Source organism: Oncorhynchus clarkii, chromosome 7 (assembly GCF_045791955.1).
Source record: "Oncorhynchus clarkii lewisi isolate Uvic-CL-2024 chromosome 7, UVic_Ocla_1.0, whole genome shotgun sequence".
In the NCBI taxonomy this organism is placed as follows: domain Eukaryota; kingdom Metazoa; phylum Chordata; class Actinopteri; order Salmoniformes; family Salmonidae; genus Oncorhynchus; species Oncorhynchus clarkii.
The window spans coordinates 56,160,848-56,183,998 of record NC_092153.1 but is presented as its reverse complement, the minus strand read 5'-3'; the positions used below and the strand labels follow the sequence as shown (position 1 = coordinate 56,183,998).

Sequence of the window (23,151 nt, the reverse complement as noted above, 5' to 3'; positions counted from 1 at the left end):
ATGTTTCTACAACTTGATTGGAGTTCACCTGTGGTAAAATTCAATTGATTGAACATGATTTGGAAAGGCACACACCTGTCTATATAAGGTCCCGCAGTTGACAGCGCATGTCAGAGCAAAAACCTACCAATGAGATTGAAGGAATTGTCTGTAGAGCTCCAAGACAGGATTGTGTCGAGGCACAGATCTGGGGAAAAGTACCAAAACATTTCTGCAGCATTGAAGGTCCCCAAGAACAGTGGCCTCCATCATTCTTAAATGGAAGAAGGTTGGAACCACCAATACTCTTCCTAGAGCTGGCTGCCTGGCCAAACTGAGCAATCGGGGGAGAAGGGCCTTGGTCAGGGAGGTGACCAAGAACCCGATGGTAACTCTGACACAGTTCCTCTGTGGAGATGGTTGTCCTTCTGGAAGGTTCTCCCATCTCTGCAGCACTCCACCAATCAGGCCTTTATGGTAGAGTGGCCAGACGGAAGCCACTCCTCAGTAAAAAGCACATGACAGCCCGCTTGGAGTTTGCGAAAAGATACCTAAAGACTCTCAGACCATGAGAAATAACATTCTCTGGTCTGATGAAACCAAGATTGAACTCTTTGGCCTGAATTGCAAGCATCATGTCTGGAGGAAACCTGGCACCATCCATACTGTGAAGCGTGGTGGTGGCAGCATCATGCTGTGGGGATGTTTTTCAGCGGCAGGGACTGGGAGACTAGTCAGGATCGAGGGAAAGATGAACGGAGCAAAGTACAGAGAGATCCTTGATGAAAACCTGCTCCAGAGCACTCATGTCCTCAGACTGGGGTGAGGGATCATCTTCCAACAAGACAATGACCCTAAGTTCACAGCCAAGACAACACAGGAGGGGCTTCAGGACAAGTCTGTAAATGTCATTGAGTGGCCCAGTCAGAGCCTGTACTTGAACCCAATATAACCTCTCTGGAGAGACCTGAAAATGGCTGTGTTGGAATGCTCCTCCAACATGACAGAGCTTGAGAGGATCTGCAGAGAAGAATGGGAGAAACTCCCCAAATACAGGTGTGCCAAGCTTGTAGCATCATACCCAAGAAAACTCCAGGCTGTAATAGCTGCTTAAAGTGCTTCAACAAAGTACTGAGTAAAGGGTCTGAATACTTATGTAAATGAAAACATTTCTTAAAACCTGTTTTTGCTTTGTCATTTTGGGCTATTGTGTGTAGATTGAGGGGGGAAACTATTGAATCATTTTTCGAATAAGGCTGTAACGTAACAAAGTGGAAAAAGTCAAGGGGTTTGAATACTTTCCGAACACACTGTATTTTCCACCTAATGATGAACCAGGATGTATGGGTTGCCACAGAGATGGGTCAGGAGATAACAGACAAGGGCTTAAAGAGGGGCTTTGAAGTAAACACAATAGATTCTCCCACTGACCTTTCCTATGCCAGAAGTGCAGAGACAAAGAGATGCAAGACACCAGTTCACAACAGGTTCCGTTATTTCTCTATTGCAAGCCAATCCGTTGGAATTTGCACACATTCAAAGTGGGATATTAATGTTGTTATTACATTGTATTATCAACGTATACAGATTTTTACTAGGCCTGATACCTGAAGAAAAAGGCTTCTTCCTTACCCCTCAGAAGGGAGAGGGACAACAACTCAAGCCCTCCGCCCACCATTACTATTCCCTATTCCCTGTTAGGAATTGTTAGGTTAGATTACTCGTTGGTTATAACTGCATTGTCGGAACTAGAAGCACAAGCATTTCGCTACACTCGCATTAACATCTGCTAACCATGTGTATGTGACAAATAACATTTGATTTGATTCCCTTCTATACACCCATATGTTGTTGTCCCTTCTCTTAGGCCAGCTGAGCTGCATCTCCTTCCCCCGGCATGAGGAGGAGTTCCTGCAAAGCAACGTGGGCAGCGTCCTCTACATCGTGGTACTTGGTCAGGACTGTGCCGCGCGCTACCAGCTGCTCAACTGCCTGCTGGGGGAGCGGCTCTTGCCCCTGGGGCCTGAGGCGGGCGAGGCCTGCGATGGCGTCCAGGGCACCTCCTGCAAGAGGAGAAAGCTGTGCTTCACCCACGGGCGCCAGACGCGACTCAGCCTGGCGCTGCCCGGCCAGTATGAGCTGGTGCACCAGCTGGCGGCCCACTGTGGGCGCTGGGATACGGTTCCCCGGGAGGACCTGGAGATCCAGGAGGAGTGTGAAGACCCCGCCCACAGGCTGGCTGAGCTGGAGATCACCCTGCACCACCCTCTGCTACAGGTACACCTACATTTGCATATGCGAGGAGGATTCCGGTGGTGGGAGTCTTTTTTTTATGTATTTGCAATGTAAGCCTACAGGAGAAATGGTCAAAGGTCCTTTTTACTTATTGGTATGCTCATTGACGTTACAGTATTGATTTGATAAATGCCTGATTCGTTGGCTCTCATGAGAGTGAGTCTTTTGAGTTTTTGGCTTTGATTGATGATACTGTCATCTCACTGATGATATGTTAGTTCTCTCTCTTATGGGAACTCGGATGGCAGGCTTGTTTTTCATCGTCCTCTCCAGGCTGGTAACATTAATAGCACACAAAGGTTACTGCACAGAGTAGATCAGTCCCCATGTTAGTCTGAGCTTTCCCTCTGGTACCAGAGGTTACTTACAGAAGACTAGTGGACTCCTCTACCAGGTGGACAGACACAGCCCATCTTGCTCGGCTGACTAACATGCCTTGGTGTGTGGATTGCACTGTGCTTGCTTGTTGTCACGTGCGGGTCGAGAAAAGTGGTGCTTAATCCTTCAAACAAAGGCCTCGCTTAGCTGGTCGCCATGGAAGCCAGGCTCCAGACAGCGCTGAGACGTATGCGTTAGCTAGGCCCTGCCTGCACTGCCTTATAGGCCGCTCGCCCACCCTCACCTTATGTAATGGCCCTGGTCTGGTGCGATTCACATGACTGGGGCACATAAGGAAAACACTTCCAAAGTTAAACCCTTCACTGTGATGAGGAAGTTGCCATGGTTACGACTGGATCCTTCCAGCAGGGCACTGCTTATTAGCCCATGTCATAATTTGCTGTCTGTTTTTTTTTTTTTTTTTTTTCCTGTGTTTTGCCAAATTCATTATGATCGTAAGCTCCTTATTTGGAGAATAAAAAGCTGATATCAGGTTGCCCTGCCCTTAGGTTTTGTCTCTTTTGTGTTAAATTGTCGAGACAGGATTCTGAGTATAAATGGAGTAGTGACGGAGCCAGTGTAAGTCAATATGTGATGACCTATGTGATTACTCACACATGAAATCAATCTTATGAAGTGGAACGCTCCCTTACCCATCTTATTTTTCCTGTTCTGTTTTCAGATAGGCTAAACAGGGTGCTATTGTTTACTCAATGATTAACGACACTTTACCTGAGAAGCTGTACAATTCTGGCTTGTATGTAACGTTTCTGACGCTTGTCAACCTGATTCATCTTGTCATGATAATGCAAACGCATGTGCCAGGTTGGGTAGGCTAGGCTGTGGTGTATTTAATAATGTAGTCAGAGCAGCAGTTCAAAGAGCTGCAGCTAGCTGCTGCTGTTTCCTCAGGGGGGCTAGAGGCTGGCAGGCAGGGAAGCAGCTCTCAGCCTACTGTGACATTCACACAGCCATGGCAGAATCAGAGCGCCCTGTTTTGGGAGGCCAGGAGATAAAAGGGCTAACTCGTTAATTACCCTCCTCCGGACTCCCCACTCTCCCCAGGTTAGCCACACAGTGACACACATGACTGGGATAGTGCTAACCTATGTATGGATGCATTTCTCAGATAACCTCCCCAACATAAGTCTGCCACAAGTTCATATAGCCTAGATGTGTTTCTATATCTAAAGAATGTTTTTGACTGAGAATAAAAAATTATTGCTTGTGGGTTGCAACCGTCCATTATTGTCTGATATAGGGGTTAATCCACTTGAATTCAATCACTTTTTGACAGCCTCCCTTAATAATAATAATAATAATAATAATAATAATACTTGAGGGGTGCTTATATTTGTCCTGTTGCTGGAATGTTTTTTTTGTTGCATATCCCAACTACACCTGAAACACCCGCAGGGAGTGGGGTCACAGCCAGGGTCGCCATTGTGGAACAATTGGGGTTAAGTGCCTTGCACAAGGGTACTGCAACAGATTTTTTTTCTCCTTGTCGGTTCCGGTATTTGAACCAGCAACCTTTTTGATTCAAACACAACTTTCCATACATGTTTGCAAGAAGTGGTCAGAAAGTGACTTTTTGGACTTTGGATAAAGGTGCTCAAAGTTGACCCATTTTGCATCCCCACCATACCAGGAGACATCCATGTCTTCATCACTGAAAAAGATAAACGGTTGAGTTTGATATCATTTAAAATCTTACAAACAGGGTTGTCAAACTATTTTATAATTTTTTTGAATTTTATTGTCATCTAAACACGTGTAAATTCCGGTTTTACACATGTTGTAGCTACTTTACATGATGAGTTTTTTTGTTGTACCTGCCATTGGTTGAGGCACAACATGCTCTCGAATACAGGGTGGGGGTAATTTCAATCATAGAAATAGGTCCATTCTATGAATTCTATCCCATTAGACCACTGCAATTTAGCTGGCACACTTGAAATGGACATTGTATTGACATGGCTGCCAGTCCACCCACGTCAAATGTCAACTTAAATGGTCATGTCTATTCTATGATCTATATTTTCTAGGATTTCAATAGGTTTCTTATGGAGATTTGACAGTATAATTTAATATATTCCCATTCAAGTCAACATTCTCTGATTTGTGGACCTCCAACCATCTTTGTGATACAAAAGTTGAAATGTCAATGTTATTCCCATTTGAATACGTTTATCAGCCAAAACATGACATCCACCCTGTATTCCAGAGCATTTTGCGTCTGAACCGATGGCGAGCACAACATAACCTCCGATGACGGAAAATACGGGTATGAGAATATAAAAACATCTGAGTTCACGTGTTTGTAGATTGTAGGTTGACGTTAAAGGTTAGAAAATGTTATGTAATTTTTCAAGTAATTATAAAATAGTTTGACAGGGCTGTTTGTAAGCTTTTAAATGATATCCATCTTAACCGTTTATCTTTTCCAGTGTTGACGATACGGATGTCTCGTATGCAAAATAGGTCAACTTTTTGCACCTTTATCTCTTTAATGTTTTGGCATTCAGGTCCAAAAAGTCACTTTCTGACCACTTCTACACTGGGGAAGTGTAAATCAAAAGGGGTGCTGTCAAAAAGTGATAGAAATCAAATGGATTTACCCATAAGGGTGATAAAATAGTCTTCAAAATATCCTGTAGATATTCAGCAGTTGGACTACATTTGGAAATTGACTGCATTAGGGCAATTGAAACATTCTATTTATTTTGATTGGTTGTGAAGAAATGTTTGCAGGCTATCTTTGTTCTGAAGAGACTGCTCAGTTGGCCAACGCTGTTGTTTCTTGGAGACGGGACTGACTGTCTCTTTTGTGTGGCTGTGTTAGTCATTTCTCTCTCTCTCTCTCTCGCTCTTTTACAGTCTGCCCCCCCACCCTCCATTTCTCTTCCTCTTTCCCTCGCACGCCCTCTCGTTCTATTTCTGTGGCTGTTACTGTGTAATTCATCAAACGTGGAGAGAAAATGTTTTCTTGCTTGGTTTTCTGTTGCCCTCCCATACCCTTTCCCATGACCAGACAGGTCTGTGTTTGTGTTTATGGGGGATGGCACTGGCAGCACATACTGCATCTGAGTTTTGTCCCAGTTAGAAAAACAATAATGTGACTGGTAGTAGTGTATGTGGGGGCCAATGAGGATTGGAGAAATATTGTGTACTACCCTGCATGTTTACTCAACCTAGGAATATTTTTACTTAAAAAAAACAGAACAAAAACAAGTGTAAGGACATTTCTCATGCAAGAGAATTATACTTTTGTTGATACAGGTAACTGCCAAAATAAAGGAAACACTTGAGTAAATGAGGGTTCTGGTTGCTCTTGTATGGTGTGGGATTCATTTTCCTTACCCTTAGAGGGTAAGGTAAACACCAATAAATACACAGCCATTCAGAGTGGTCACTTTCAACCTATGGTGAATCATTTCTATCCTGATGGGAGTGGTCTCTTCCAGGATGACAATGCCCCCATCCACAGGGCACGAGTGGTCACTCACTGAATGGTTAGATGAGCATGAAAATTATGTAAACCATATGCCAAGGCCGTCTCAATCACCAGATCTCAACCACATTGAACACCTATAAGAATTCTGGAGTGGCTCCTGAGACAGTTTTTCACCACCATCAACAAAACACCAAATTATGGTATTTCTCGTGGAAGAATGGTATCACATCCCTACAATAGAGGTCCAGACACTTGTAGAATGTATGCCAAGGTGTATTGAATCTGTTCTGGCGGCTTGTGGTGGCCCAACGCCCAATTAACACATGTTGTATTATTATTATTATTATTTAGGCATTTTTCATGATTATACAGATAACACAGACAGAACAGGTAGAGGGCAAAATGCACACGGATCCCCTATCAAATTCACCCCCCCCCCCCCAATGCTTTAACAGAGCCCAGCTCCAAAACCAGACTTAAAGCAGGCATGATATACAGTGAGTAATATAATCAAATAGTAAATTTTTTTTTAAAAAGATATAAAACAAAGAGTAAAAATAGTGATACAAATTCTATTTGGGTTGGTTTATGGACTTGTGAAATTAGCTGGGTCCAAGTCTTCTACCAAAGATGGGAAAGGTTGTCAGATATTATAAAATGTAATTGCAGATCCCCTAATGGAGTAGCATATTTTCTCTAGCTTGAGATGTTGGATAAAGGAAGTTATGCAATGGTTAAAAGTAAGAGGGAACCGATCTTTCCACTTAAATAGTAGAAGACGTCTAGCTAGAAGAGTAGTACATGCCAGCATGTTGCCATATAACTGTTTAGAGGGGCCTCCAGTGGTGCCACTCAATAGAACTGTTTAGAGGGGCCTCCAGTGGTGCCACTCAATAGAACTGTTTAGAGGGGCCTCCAGTGGTGCCACTCAATAGAACTGTTTAGAGGGGCCTCCAGTGGTGCCACTCAATAGAACTGTTTAGAGGGGCCTCCAGTGGTGCCACTCCCAAAATGCAATAAAGGCAGAAGGTTTCACAGGTCTCTCAAATTGATATCCATAAATCTGTCGATTTCGGACATGTCCAAAACATGTGTAATAAAGTATCAGGAGTTTGCTTATATCAGTCACGAGTGAGATCTATTTCTGGTCTAATCTTGGATTATTTAGCCTTTGAACAATGCAGCCGATTTAACTATCTTAAATTTAATTACATCATGTCTTAGACATATAGATGAAAAATGTATTCGCGCAAGCATATTCTGCCAAATTTCATCTGAAGGTTGTTCACCTAAATACTCTTCCAATTGGTTCTTAAGAGAGTTCAGGGAATCCAGATTGTGCTAGTTTAATATATAAATCAAGCTTATGCCCCCTTTTGATTCACTTTAAAAATATATAATCTAGGTGGGTGTGATGGGAAGTGATTAGTGTATGAAGATAAACTATGCAATTGCAGGTATCTAAAGAAAGGGGATCTAAGAATATTGAACTTTTGTACTAACTGCTCAAAAGATGCAAAATCAAATGTATTTGTCACACACACATGGTTAGCAGGTGTTAATGCAAGTGTAGCGAAATGCTTGTGCTTCTAGTTCCGACCATGCAGTAATATCTAACAAGTAACAATTTCACAACTACCTTATACACACAAGTGTAAAGGAATTAATAAGAATATGTACATAAAAATATATAAATGAGTGTTGGCAGAATGGAATAGGCAAGATGCAGTAGATGGTATAGAGTACAGTATATACATATGAGATGAGTAATGTATGGTGTGAAAACATATAAAGAGGCATTGTTTAAAGTGGCTAGTGATACATTACATAAAGATGGCAAGATGCAGTAGATGGTATAGCGTACAGTATATACATATGAGATGAGTAATGTAGGGTAAGTAAACATTCTATAATATAAAGTGGCTAGTGATAAATTGATTACATACATTTTTCCATTATTAAAGTGGCCAATGATTTGAATCTGTATGTAGGCAGCAGTCTCTCTGTGTTAGTGGTGGCTGTTTAACAGTCTGATGGCCTTGAGATAGAAGCTGTTTTTCAGTCTCTCGGTCCCTGCTTTGATGCACCTGTACTGACCTCGCCTTCTGGATGATAGCGGGGTGAACATGCAGTGACTCGGGTGGTTGTTGTCCTTGATGATCTTTTAGGCCTTCCTGTGAAGGCCAACGTTGTGCAGACCTCACTACCCTTCGGAGAGCCTTACGGTTATGGGCGGAGTAGCTGCCGTACCATACAGCCCGACAGGATGCTCTCGGTTGTGCATCTGTAAAAGTTTGTGAGTGCTTTTGGTGACAAGCCAAATTTCTTCAGCTTCCTGAGATTGAAGAGGCTCTGATGCGCCTTCTTCACCACACTGTTTGTGTGAGTGGACCATTTCAGTTTGTCCGTGATGTATACGCCGAGGAACTTAACTCTCCACCCTCTCCACTACTGTCCCGTCAATGTAGATAGGGGGCAGCTCCCTCTGCTGTTTCATGAAGTCCACGATCATCTCCTTTGTTTTGTTGACATTGAGTGTGAGGTTATTTTTCTGACACCACACTCCGAGGGCCCTCACCTCCTCCCTGTAGGTCGTCTCATTGTTGTTGGTAATCAAGCCTACCACTGTTGTGTCGTCCGCAAACTTGATGATTGAGTTGGAGGCGTGCATGGCCACGCAGTCGTGGGTGAACAGGGAGTACAGGAGAGGGCTGAGAACGCACCCTTGTGGGGACCCAGTGTTGAGGATCAGCGGGGTGGAGATGTTGTTACCTACCCTCACCACCTGGGGGCGGCCCGTCAGGAAATCCAGGACCCAGTTGCACAGGGCGGGGTCGAGACCCAGGGTCTCGAGCTTAATGTCGAGTTGAGGGTACTATGGTGTTAAATGCTGAGCTGTAGTCGATGAACAGCATTCTTACATAGGTATTCCTCTTGTCCAGGTGGGTTAGGGCAGTGTGATGGCGATTGCGTCGTCTGTGGACCTATTGGGGCGGTAAGCAAATTGGAGGAGGTCTAGGGTGTCAGGTAGGGTGGAGGTGATATGATTCTTGACTAGTCTCTCAAAGTACTTCATGATGACGGAAGTGAGTGCTACAGGGCGGTAGTCATTTAGCTCAGTTACCTTAGCTTTCTTGGGAACAGGAACAATGGTGGCCCTCTTGAAGCATGTGGGGACAGCAGACTGGGATAAGGATTGATTGAATATGACTGTAAACACACCAGACAGCTGGTCTGCGTATGCTCTGAGGACGCAGCCGGGGATGCCAACTGGGCCTGCAGCCTTGTGAGGGTTAACCCGTTTTAAATGTTTTACTCATGTTGGCTACAGTGAAGGAGAGCCCGCAGGTTTTGGTAGCGGGCCGTGTCAGTGGCACTGTATTGTCCTCAAAGCGAGCAAAAAAGTTGTTTTGCGCGAATACTGCCATCAATCCACAGTTTCTGGTTGCGGAATGTTTTAATAGACGCTGTGTGTACAACATCACCGATGCACTTGTTAATAAACTCGCACACCGAATCAGCATATTCGTCAATGTTGTTCGCCGCAATGCGGAACATATCCCAGTCCACGTGATCAAAGCAATCTTGAAGCGTGGAATCCGATTGGTTCGACCAGCGTTGAACAGACCTGGGCGCGGGTGCTTCCTGTTTTAGTGTCTGTCTATAGGCTGGTAGCAACAAAATGGAGTCGTGGTCAGCTTTTCCGAAAGGATGGCGGGGAGGGCCTTATATGCGTCGCGGAAGTTAGAATAACAGTGATCTAGGGTTTTTCCAGCCCTGGTAGCACAATCGATATGCTGATAGAATTTGGGGAGCCTTGTTTTCAGATTAGCTTTGTTAAAATCCCCAGCTACAATAAATGCAGCCTCAGGATATGTGGTTTCCAGTTTACATAGAGTCCAATGAAGTTCTTTCAGGGCCGTTGATGTGTCTGCTTGGGGTGTAATATACCCAACTGTGATTATGATGGAAGAGAATTCTCTTGGTAGATAATGCGGTCGGCATTTGATTGTGAGGAGTTCTAAGTCAGGTCAAACAGAAGGACTTGAGTTTCTGTATGTTGTTATGATCACACCACGTCTCGTTAATCATAAGGCATACCTCCCCGCCCTTCTTCTTACCTGAGAGATGCTTGTTGCTGTCGGCGTGATGTGTGAAGAAACCAGGTGGCTGTACTGACTCAGATAGCGTGTCTCGATTGAGCCATGTTTCCGTGAAACAAAGAACGTTACAGTCTCGGATGTCTCTCTGGAATGCTACCCTTGCTCGGATTCCGTCTACCTTGTTGTCAAGAGACTGGACATTGGCGAGTAGTATGCTCGGGAGCGGTGCGCGACTTGCCCGTCTACGGAGCCTGACCAGAAGACCGCTCCATCTGCCCCTTCTACGGCGTCGTTGTTTTGGGTCGCCGGCTGGGATCCGATCCATTGTTCTGGGTGTTAGGCCAAACAGAGGATCCGCTTCGGGAAAGTCGTATTCCTGATCGTAATGTTGGTGAGTTGACGTTGCTCTTATATCCAATAGTTCCTCCCGACTGTATGTAATAAAACCTAAAATTATCTGGGGTAACAATGTAAGAAATAATACATAAAAAAAACAAAATACTGCTTAGTTTCCTAGGAACGCGAAGCGAGGCGGCCATCTCTGTCGTCAGTGAGGAGATCCCTTTTCCAGACGATATGAAACACCCAGTCTAGTGTTTCCTTTATTTTGCCAGTTACCTGTAGGTGTTTTATGTTTCCACAACATTTATATAAGTGTTGATGAGTGCTGCTATGACCATTTCAATGATTAAAATATATTCCCTGCTCTGTCAGGAGGCGAAAATCATGGTGGTGCCATGCCCCAGTGTCCAGCCCATTGAGGAGGCCCTAGAGGACTGTACGCGTAACGCGGTTCCCATCATGCTCTACGCCCTCAACCAGGACACCCTCACTGCCGAACAGGTGGCCGAGCTAAGGAAAGTCAAAGAGATGCTCCTCTTCCCCATCTGCTTCGTCCGTATCCCTGCGACTCCGCCCGAGGCATCACCCGAGCCCAGCCGGCGCCTAGAGAGGGAGAGGAGCCCCCTCTACAAGCAGCTGCTGTCCCTGGGCTTCCTCAGCACTCCGGTGGGGAACTGTTCCTGCGGAGCCCCCTCTCAGACGCCTAGCCCGGCCGTCAAGCCCCAGAGTGTCCTGGGGGAGACCTTTGAGAGGCTGCACCGCCTCCTGGTGACCTTTGCCCGCCAGGTGCTCCACAACCAGCAGGTGGAGGTTGCGAACTTGCTCAATGGGGTGCACTGCCGTTGCCTTGACCTCTTCATCAACCAGGTCAGTAGGGGGACAGCTGTGTCTGGGAGAAATAGTCAGCCAATCAATTAGCTAATCAAATAAAATCTGTATAGCGTCACAAAATGTATAACTGAAACTTGTTTAATTTGAAGGCATAATTACAGTAGGGAGAAATTACTCTGACTATGTAGTGGTAGTGGTGGCAAAGACATACTTTTCCTCCTCTCCCCGGCTGCAGGCATTTGACATGCAGAGGGACTTGCAGATCACGCCGCGGCGGCTGGAGTACACACGGGAGAAGGAGGGCGAGCTGTTCATCTCTCTGATGGCCATCGCCAACCGCAAGCAGGAGGAGATGAAAGAGATGATCGTGGAGACGCTGAGCAGCATGAAGGAGCAGCTTCTGGAGGATGCTGCCAACCTGGAGTTCACAGGTACACTGTCTGTCAAAGGTCAAGTCTAAAGACTGATACTGTAAAATGTCTCTGAGATCATGGCATACTATAGTAAAAATACCTTAATAGTTAATGTGTGTGATACAGCCAAAGACACAATAAGTGGAGGGAGACCAGAGAGAGAGACCGGGGGGGGGGGGGGGGGGAAGACCGCGGGGAGAGAGAGACCGCAGAGAGAGAGAGAGAGAGACCGGGGGGGAGAGAAGAGAGTGACCGGGAGGGGGAGAGAGTTAGAGAGAGAGACCGGGAGAGAGAGAGAGAGACCGGGAGAGAGAGAGAGAGAGACCAGGGGGGAGAGATCTCTCTCTCATATTTGTTGACTGATGTAACCATAAAAGCCTTGGTTTCATGCATGTTAACATTAGAAGCCTCCTCCTTAAGTTTGTTTTATTCACTGCTTTTGCACACTCCGCCAACCCGGATGTCCTAGCCGTGTCTGAATCCTGGCCTAGGAAGGCCACCAAAAATCCAGAAATTTCTATCCCCATCTACAACATTTTCCGACAAAATAGAACTGCCAAAGGGGGCGGAGTTAGCCTGCAGAGTTCTGTCATACTATCCAGGTCTGTGCCTAAACAATTCGAACTTCTACTTTTAAAAATCCACCTTTCCAGAAACAAGTCTCAACGTTGCCGCTTGTTATAGACCCCCCTCAGCCCCAGCTGTGCCCTGGACACCATATGTGAATTGATTGCCCCCCATCCATCTTCAGAGATTGTACTGTTAGGTGACCTAAACTGGGATATGTTTAACAACCCGGCCGTCCTACAATCTAGGCGATTCAGACAGCTAGTGGGCTGGGGCTAGCAGATGGGGCCTCTGGCTAGCATTTTCAAACAGAAATTTGCATCCTGCTGCACTAATTCAAAAACGTTTTGGGACACTGTATAGTTCATGGACAATAAGAGCACCTCCTCCCAGCTGCCCAGTGCACTGAGGCTAGGAAACACTGTCACCACCGATAAATCTATGATAATAGATAATTTCAATAAGAATTTCTTTACGGCTGGCCATGCTTTCCACCTGGCTACCCCAACCCCGGCCAACAGCTCTGCACCTCCTGCAGCAACTTGCCCAAGCCACCCCCGCTTCTCCTTCACCCAAATCCAGACAGTTGATGTTCTGAAAGAGCTGCAAAATCTGGATCCCTACAAATCAGCTGGGCTAGACAATCTGGAACCTCTCTAAAATTATCTGCCAAAATTGTTGCAACCCCTATTACTAGCCTATTCAAACTCTCTTCGTATCGTTTGAGATCCCCAAAGATTGGAAATTTGCTGCGGTCATCCCCCTCTTCAAAAGGGGAGACACTCTAGACCAGGGGTGTCAAAGTCAAATGGACGGAGGGCCAAATAAAAAAATCAGCTACAAGACGAGGGCCGGACTGTTCGAATGTTCATTGAAAAATTTTTAAATGACGCATATAGTCTAGTGAACCTAATTGAACCTACTGAAAACCTAACAAATATATTACAATATGATCAGATAAATAAAGCAATATTTTCTTATGGCTCTGTCAGTAATCTTTAATTTTCAACAGACACAAAAGACAAATTTCCTTTATATAAATATCCCCATAACATGAACATTAAATGAAAGAAACCGGTATTCAAGGCACCATCAGTAGACTATATTTTCTATTTTAGCAAAAGTGGGCTAAATTTACTTCAAAGAAAAAACAATAATAGCAATTTTCTATCATCCACTCAACTGAAATATTTTTAAAATATAATTGGATTGAAATACAAAAAAATAAAGTGCAAAAATCTATTAATCAAAAACAACACTTTGTTTAAGGAGAAGTAACATGCAGTGAAAACAAATATTAAATTTTAACTTTTAAACTTGAACTGAGTAAAAACTCTAAATATGTGATTGCACAGTAATGTTCACTTGTTTGAGGTTGAGGGTGATACTTGGTGGTGTCCCATCTTTTCCACAAGTTCATCAATGTTCGGGGTAAGGCTCTGAGCTGAAGAAATCCTCAGAATTGAGTGGAGGTGTTCAGCAGTAAGTCGACTTCTGTGTGATGTTTTGTTCAGGTTCATCAAAGAAAACAGTTGTTCACACAGGTATGTGCTGCCAAACATAGACAACGTTTGAGCAGCCTGGATGCGCAGCTGGGGCATTGTGCCGGGGAGGAAACGGGCGAACTCCGCAGCACCCACTGCCGCATATTTTGCCCTCAGTGCATCATTGCATTGGAGGTCAATCAACTCCATTTGGAGGTTTGGTGGTGAGCTTTCCACGTCAACAGCAAATGGGTTACCGAGCAGTTCCAACCTGCTTTTTTGTGCTTCAAAGTCAGCAAATCGGCGTCGAAAGTCAGCGGCAAGCATACCTATTTTATCAGCCAACTGTGTGCTCGGGAACGCACTGGTAGAGAGCTTCTCTTTCATGGTCTGGCAGCTGGGAAAGTGGCTCAAATTTTCTTTCCGCATCTGCGTCTCCCACAGAGTCAGTTTGGTTTTAAATGCCTTCACTGTACTGTACATATCAGAGATGACACGATCCCGACCCTGCAGCTGCAAGTTTATTGCATTCAGATGACTCGTAATGTCACACAGAAAAGCCATTTCACACAGAAACATTTCGTCTCGGAGTTGTGTTGTGTCTTTCCCTTTGCTGTCCAAGAACAGACAAATCTCCTCACGAAGCTCGAAACATCTTTGAAGCACCTTTCCCTGGCTTAGCCATCGCACCTCTGTGTGATAAGGCAAATCACCATGCTCCGTTTCTAACTCCGTCAGAAATGCCTTGAACTGGCGGTGATTCAAACCTTTGGCTCTGATAAAGTTAACTGTGCGCGTGATGATGCTCATTACATGCTCCATTTTCAAGGCTTTACCGCACAACGCTTCCTGGTGTATGATACAATGATAAGCTGTCAGCTCACCTGTCGCGTTTTCCTCTTGCATCTTTTCCCGTATCTTCGCCACCAGTCCGCTCCTGTGTCCACACATCGCAGGTGCTCCGTCGGTTGTCAAACCCACGAGTTTTTCCCAAGGCAGCTCCATCTCATTTACACATCTTGACACCTCTTCATACAAATCATGCCCCGTAGTTGTGCCATGCATAGGACGTAAAGCCAAAAACTCCTCTGTCACGCTTAGGTTGGAGTCCACTCCGCGGATGAAAATTGACAACTGGGCAATGTCAGAAATGTCGGTGCTCTCATCCACAGCCAAGGAATATGCAATAAAATCTTTTCCCTTTTTCACAAGCTGCTCTTTTAGATTGATGGACAACTGGTCTACTCTCTCGGCAATGGTGTTTCTGCTCAGACTCACATTTAAAAAGAGTTGCCTTTTTTCTGGGCAAACTTCGTCACAAACTTTAATCATGCAGTTTTTGATGAAATCCCCCTCCGTAAATGGCCGGGCTGATTTAGCGATCTCTTCTGCCAAAATAAAACTGGCCTTGACAGTTGCGTCCGCGTGTGTGTCCGCGTGTTTCGTTTCATAATGTCGTCTCAGATTATACTCTTTCAGTACCGCCACACTTTCTCCACACAGAAGACACACAGGTTTTCCAGCTACCTTCGTGAACATATACTCCGACTCCCACCTTGTTTGAAACCCCCGGTTCTCAGTATCCACCTTCCGTTTTGCCATTTTTGATGGGTATCTGAAAGTTAATTTTACTGTGATGCTGACGACTGCTGTGCCAATAAATATTGAAATGAAGCAGCCTACTGCTCGGTGCGTCACCTTTGCATTGTGGGAAATGTAGTATTGGTGCGTGTAAAAGATCTGCGGGCTGCCGGCTTGCTGCGGGCCGGTTTTAATAATAAATCAAGATCATCCCAGGGGCCGTAAAAAACCTTCTTGCGGGCCGGATGTGGCCCGCGGGCCTTGACTCTGACATATGTGCTCTAGACCCAAACTGTTATAGACCTATATCCATCCTGCCCTGCCTTCCTAATGTCTTTGAAAGCCAAGTAAACAAACAGATCACCGACCATTTCGAATCCCACCATACCTTCTCCACTATGTAATCTGGTTTCCGAGCTGGTCGTGGGTCCACCTAAGCCACGCTCAAGGTCCTAAACGATATCATAACCGCCATCGATAAAAGACAGGACTGTGCAGCAGTCTTCATCGACCTGGCCAAGGCTTTCGACTCTGTCAATCACTGTATTCTTATCGTCAGACTCAATAGCCTTGGTTTCTCAAATGACTGCCTCGCCTGGATCACCAATTACTTCTTAGAGTTCAGTGTGTCAAATCGGAGGGCCTGTTGTCCGGACCTCTGGCAGTCTCTATGGGGGTGCCACAGGGTTCGATTTTCGGGCCGACTCTTTTCTCTGTATATATCAATGATGTTGCTCTAGCTGCCGTTGATTCTCTGATCCACCTCTATGCAGATGACACCATTCTGTATACTTCTGACCCTGGGATTGGACACTTAACAAACCTCCAAATTAGCTTTAATGCCATACAACACTCCTTCCGTGGCCTTCAACTGCTTTTGAATGCTAGTAAAACTAAATACATGCTCTTCAACTGATTGCTGACCGTACCCGCCCGCCCGATTAGCATCATTACTCTGGACTCTTCTGACTTAACTACAAATACCTAGGTGTCTAGTTAGACTGTAAACTCTCCTTCCAGACTCACATTAAGCATCGCCAATCCAAAATTAAATCTAGAATCGGCTTCCCATTTCGCAATAAAGCCTCCTTCAGTTATGCTGCCAAACATACCCTCGTAAAACTGACTATCCTACCGATCCTTGACTTTGGCGATGTCATTTACAAAATAGCCTCAACACTCTACTCAGCAAATTAGATGCAGTCTATCACAGTGCCATCCGTTTTGTCACCAAAGCCCCATATACTACCCACCATTGCGACCTGTATGCTCTCGTTGGCTGGCCCTCGCTACATATTTGTTGCCAAACCCAGTGGTTCCAGGTCATCTATAAGTCTTTGCTAGGTAAAGCACCGCCTTACCTCAGCTTACCGGTCACCATATCAACACCCACCCACAGCAGGATCTCAAGCAGCTATATTTCACTGGTCATCCCCAAAGCCAACACTTCCTTTGGCCGCCTTTCCTTCCAGTTCTCTGCTGCCAATGACTGAAATGACTTGCAAAATTCTCTGAAGCTGGAGTCTTTTATTTATTTATTTATATATATATATATATATATATATATATATATCCCTCTCTAACTTTAAGCATCAGCTGTCAGAGCAGCTTACTGATCACTGTACCTGTACACAGCCAATCTGTAAATAGCACACCCAACTACCTCATCCCCATATTGTTATTTATCTTCTTGCTCTTTTGCACCCCAGTATCTCTTCTTGCACATCATCATCTGCACATCTGTCACTCCAGTGTTAATGCTAAATTGTAATTATTTCGCCTCTATGGCCTATTTATTGCCTTACCCTCCCTCCCTACTCTTCTACATTTGCACACATTGTATACAGATTTTTTCTATTGTGTTATTGACTTTACGTTTGTTTGTGTAACTCTGTTGTTTGTGTCGCACTGCTTTGCTTTATCTTGGCCAGGTTGCAGTTGTAAATAGGAACTTGTTCTCAACTGGCCTACCTGGTTAAATAAAGATGAAATAAAATAAATAAGAGACTGACGAGAGAGACCTACCTACCTAGACACAGTGAGCATTTTGAGTTTTTATAAAACCTTTATTTTAAACTAAAGTATTAACACAAATATTGGCACACTGCCTTATCAGAAATTACACAACAATTGTGTCCTCCTTAAATAAACATAAAAAGCTAATACATTTAATAAAAAATGTACATTCAACTTATTACGTCAACAAAAAATTGTTTCCCCTCCACAAAACATTCCACTCCTTCATAAATCCACTTCAATCCTCAATCAAGGGGAGGTCTTTTACAGCCGAGAAGAACTCAAAATCCACTTTTATTCTCGCTTTTACTAATCCTTTAAAAACCCATCTTACATCCTTACTATATTTCTTGTCTATCTTATTCTTCCTTCTCAGAATAATTGACATTTTTGCTTGACCCAAAATAAAATGTAACAGTTGACAGTTTATTTTCTGTTGATTACTATATTGAAACGCCAAAATAAAAAGTGTTAAAAACTCCCCTACAGCTGTCAACAAAGACTGTAGTATTTCAAAGAGAGGCTTTATCCTCTCACACTCCATAAAACAGTGAAAAATAGATGTCCTTTTTGTAATACAAGAGAAACTATATTAAACATCTGAATTAACGACAGATACAAAAGCATTAACTGCAATGATGCCATGCAACACCCTCCATTGCATATCCATTTCAGAGATTCCCTGAAACTTACTTCTCACCAATGCCCCCTGTGCTCTGATACCCAGCAGGCCTGCCACTGCGGCTTTTTTCCTCTTGAGTGCCTGAATATGGCCTCGATCTCCTGTGGTCTCAACTAACGTCAGGAGTTCCACTATTTCAGACCCTGGGGCGTTCATTGATCTGGTGATATATCTGGTGACATTCATTGTGTATTGATTACAGAACTGTTGAATCTGGATTTCCCCTATATCCCACCACTGTTGAAGAGATACAGAACTGTCCTTTTCAGACCTCTACCTCTCCCAGAAAAACTAAAACATGTCCTGAAGTGAGCATCACTCAATAAAGTTATATTAAAATGTCAGTATGCTCTTTTGGGTTTTTCAGCGTTAATGTACACCACCTCTGTTACTATACAATGATCAGAAAATCTCACTGGGGTCATCACACTTACAGACTTGAGATTGATGCTCATAACCTATCTAACCTGGCCAGAGAGATTGTGTTCTCTCTCACATTAGCCCATGTGTACTGTCTCATACCTCCATTTTAACTCCGCCAAATATCACATAGTTCATGTGTTACAATAATGTGTTTTTAAAAAGTCCTTGAAGCTGAATGTTCTTTGTGATTTCTATCTAAATCACTGACTGTACAGTTAAAATCCCCAGCAAGAAATAAATAATCCTCAATATTAAATTTCTCAATGGTATTTGATGCTTCTAAAAAACATACTATTTCATACCGCCACTACTGGGGCATATACATTTATTAAACACATAGTGATATCTCGCTCTAACTTTTAATAACCTCCCCTCATCCTACTCTTCAACCTCATATGACAAAGGCAAAAAAACTTTTGAGAACAGGAAGGCCACATTGAGTTTTTGACTACACACCTCTGTCCCCCCCACTCCTGTTGCCACAACTTCATTCTATGCGTTTCTTGTAGAAAACTTATGTCACTTCCCTTTCCCTTTATTAACTCATACACTACGGCTCTTTTTTTCCTGTCTCTTGCCCCATTTATGTTTAAAGAAGAAATCTTAACTGCTCATGGCTGAAAATAGAATAAGAAACAGAACACATCTCTTTACAGAGTTAAGGCTGCAACTGAACTCTTTAATTTCCTTTAGAATGTACCTCACTTGTCACTCTCGTGACCACCTTCTTTAGTCTAGCATTTTCTGGGCTTGTCAAACCTACACCTGTTATTTTTGACATCAGAAACTTTGCTGATTCAATAAACAATTCATTTTAAGGGGGGGGGGGGGATCCATTACATTATAATCCTGCATATATTTCTTCAATTTTGTCATATTCAAAAATGTACGTACCTTTTCAATCCCATACCTCCCTTCCACCCCATTTCTCTCTCTATTTTGTTGTAACGCATCAGATGCCTTACTCTCGCTATCATCCCCAGAAGAAACCTGCATCTCAACAACCTGTTTATCCTCAACTAATCTATCATCTCGACCTTCCTCTTAGAATTAGAACCTTCACCACCCCTTAAATCCTTCCTCTTAGAATTAGAACCTTCACCACCCCTTAAATCCTTCCTCTTAGAATTAGAACCTTCACCACCCCTTAAATCCTTCCTCTTATTGCTTGGCACTTTGAAAACAGTCGTTTTCATTTTCCATTGTTTCACTCTCCTCTTGAACTCCCATTTCATTTTTCAGCCACCATGCTGCTGCTCAGTTTCAGGGTCTTGGCAATCTTCTTATAGCCCAGGCCATCTTTATGTAGAGCAACAATTATTTTTTTCAGATCCTCAGAGAGTTCTTTGTCATGAGGTACCATGTTGAACTTCCAGTGACCAGTCAGTATGAGGGAATGTGAGAGTGATGACACCAAATTTAACACACCTGCTCCCCATTTACACCTGAGACCTTGTAACACTAACGAGTCACATGACACCGGGGAGGAAAAATGGCTAACTGGGCATTTTCACTTTTGTTGCCAGCGGTTTAGACATTAACGGCTGTGTGTTGAGTTATTTTGAGGGGACAGCAAATTTATACTGTTATACAAGCTGTACACTCACTACTTTACCTTGTAGCAAAGTGTCATTTCTTCAGTGTTCACACTGATCACACATTTCTCTTGACAGTTTACAAAATACCATTTAGCCTACTTGTAAAATGTCGAAACTAGCCATGCAATCAACATAACCACACTATAACGCCATAGCATGAACTCAGTCACAGCATGAGGTTTGCATGGTAGTGGCCTGTAACCAACCTACATTATCTTTCTCTCTGACCTCACAGATGTCATAGTGGTGACCAACGGAGAGCCTGTTACCTCAAAGGACATCAAGTCTTGCATCCACCAGATCCAGGAGCTGATAGTTGTGAGGTTGAACCAGGCGGTGGCCAACAAGCTGATCAGCTCTGTGGATTACCTGAGGGAGAGCTTTGTAGGAACCCTGGAGCGCTGTCTAAACAGCCTGGAGAAGTCCAACATGGAGTCATCTGTCCACAATGTCACCTCCAACCACCTCAAACAGGTGTGTGATTGTACAGTATGATTGTACAGTATACTCTTCCATAATTGATATACTGTATGTCAACCATGTCAAATTAAGCTTGTTTTGTTCAGAAATGCCTTTTCTATTTCTCTGTACTACATTATGTTGACCATATCATTGATAAGATGTCCAAATACCATCAGATGTTTGAGATTAATTCAATAGACTGATTCCTCAAAAGACAATGAAAAATACAGAATAAAAGACAAGTGCCTTTTTTCCTACAAGACAGTTGGTCTAAGTTAAATGATAACATCTTGTTCTGTTCTCTCCATCTCACTTCCTGTCCCGGTCAGATCCTTAACGCTGCCTATCACGTGGAGGTGACCTTCCATTCAGGATCATCTGTTACGAGACTCGTCTGGGAGCAGATCAAACAGGTAACCATTCCCAGTCGAGCATCAGGAATCTACTTCAATTGTAGGACTTTGCAATAACAACACATTGATTTGAACCTTGATTTATTTATTGTGTATTCTCTCTCTCTGTCTCTCTCTCCTCTCCTTCTCTTTCTCTCCTCCCCTATGTAGATCATTCAGAGGATAACGTTTGTGAACCCTCCTGGCATCACTACAGAGTGGAAAAGGAAGGTGGCCCAGGATGCCATAGAGAGCTTGAGTGCTGCCAAGCTGGCTAAGAGTATCTGTTCCCAGTTCAGAACCCGACTCAACAGCTCCCACGATGCCTTCGCTGGCTCCCTGCGACAGGTACACCGCACTCCAAACCCGGCTTCAGCTAATCTTTTTATGCACCTTCACACTCTCCATAAGGTGCCCTCTTCTCTATTGCACTCTTCATCCAATCAGGTTTGGTCTTGGCTACTTTTTTCTTTCCCAGCGGGAAAAACGGTTTGAAATGACCTTATCAATGACCTTCTTTCAACCAGTCTGTTTGTAATAATGATATACAGTACCAGTCAAAAGTTTGGACACACCTACTCATTCCAGGTTTTTTTTATTTTTACTATTTTTTATATTGTAGAATAATAGTGAAGACATCAAAACTATGAATGATGTAGTAACCAAAAAAGTGTTAAACAAATCTAAATATATTTGATATATAGCCACCCTTTGCCTTGATGAAAGCTTTGCATTCTCTCAACTAGATTCATTAGGTAGTCACCTGGAATGCATTTAATTTAACAGGTGTGCCTTGTTTAAAGTACATTTGTGGAATTTCTTTCCTTAATGCATTTGCACCAGTCAATTGTGTTGTGACAAGGTAATTGTGGTTTACAGAAGATAGCCCTATTTGGTAAAAGACCAAGTCCATATTATGGTAAGAAAAGCTCAAATAAGCAAATAGAAACGACAGACATGAAGACACTTTAAGATATGAAGGTCAGTCATTCCGGAACATTTCAAGAACTGTTTCTTCAAGTGCAATCACAAAAACCACCAAGCGCTATGGTGAAACTGGCTCTCATGAGGACAGCCACCGGAATGGAAGACCCAGAGCTATCTCTGCTGCAGAGGATAAGTTCATTAGAGTTAACTGCACCTCAGATTGCAGCCCAAATAAATGCTTCACAGAGTTCAAATAACAGACACATCTCAACTTCGACTGTTCAGAGGAGACTGCGTGAATCAGGCCTTCATGGTCAAATTGCTGCAAAGAAACCACTATTAAAGGACACCAATAAGAAGAAGAGACTTGCTTGGGCCAAGAAACACGAGCAATGGACATTAGACCGGTGGAAATATGTCCTTTGGTCTGATGAGTCCAAATTTGAGATTTTTGGTTCCAACCGCCGTGTCTTTGTGAGACGCAGCATAGGTGATTGGGTGATCTCTGCTTGTGTGGTTCCCACCGTGAAGCATGGAGGAGGAGGTGTGATGGTGTGGGGGTGCTTTGCTGGTGACACTGTTGGTGATTTATTTAGAATTTAAGACACACTTAACCAGCATGGCTACCACAGAATTCTGCAGCGATACACCATCCCATCTGGTTTGTGCTTAGTGGGACTATCATTTGTTTTTCAACAGGACAATGACCCAACACACCTCCAGGCTGTGTAAGGGCTATTTGACCAATAAGGAGAGTGATGGAGTGCTGCATCAGATGACCAGGCCTCCACAATTACCCGACCTCCACCCAATTGAGATGGTTTGGGATGAGTTGGATCGCGGAGTGAAGGAAAAGCAGCCAACAAGTACTCAGCATATGTGGGAACTCCTTCAAGACTGTTGGAAAAGCATTCCAGGTGATTACCTCATGAAGCTCATTGAGAGAATGCCAAGCGTGTGCAAAGCTGTCAAGGCAAAGGGTGGCTACTTTGAAGAATCTAAAATATATTTAGATTTGTTTCTGTTTTTTGGTTACTACATGATTCCATGTGTTATTTCATAGTTTTGATGTCTTCACTATTATTCTACAATTTAGAAAATAGTAAAATAAAGAAAAACCCTTGGATGATTAGGTTTGTCCAAACCTTTGATTGGTACTGTAATTTCAACCAGTTTTGCCAGGTTCTCTCTTCATGGTAGCTCTTGGGACTTAAAAACCTG

The 23,151-nt window shown here is 43.7% G+C and overlaps 1 protein-coding gene across 1 annotated transcript in view; it reads left to right on the top strand.

Moving 5' to 3' along the window:
- LOC139413497 (dual serine/threonine and tyrosine protein kinase) overlaps positions 1 to 23,151 on the top strand; it is a 33,145-nt gene that overhangs the window by 5,600 nt on the left and 4,394 nt on the right. Inside the window, exons 2-7 of the mRNA XM_071160965.1 lie at positions 1,847 to 2,256; positions 10,927 to 11,421; positions 11,621 to 11,816; positions 20,385 to 20,623; positions 20,941 to 21,024; positions 21,175 to 21,351. Coding sequence (XP_071017066.1) covers positions 1,847 to 2,256; positions 10,927 to 11,421; positions 11,621 to 11,816; positions 20,385 to 20,623; positions 20,941 to 21,024; positions 21,175 to 21,351 — 1,601 coding nt within the window. The remainder of the gene's footprint in view (positions 1 to 1,846; positions 2,257 to 10,926; positions 11,422 to 11,620; positions 11,817 to 20,384; positions 20,624 to 20,940; positions 21,025 to 21,174; positions 21,352 to 23,151) is intronic.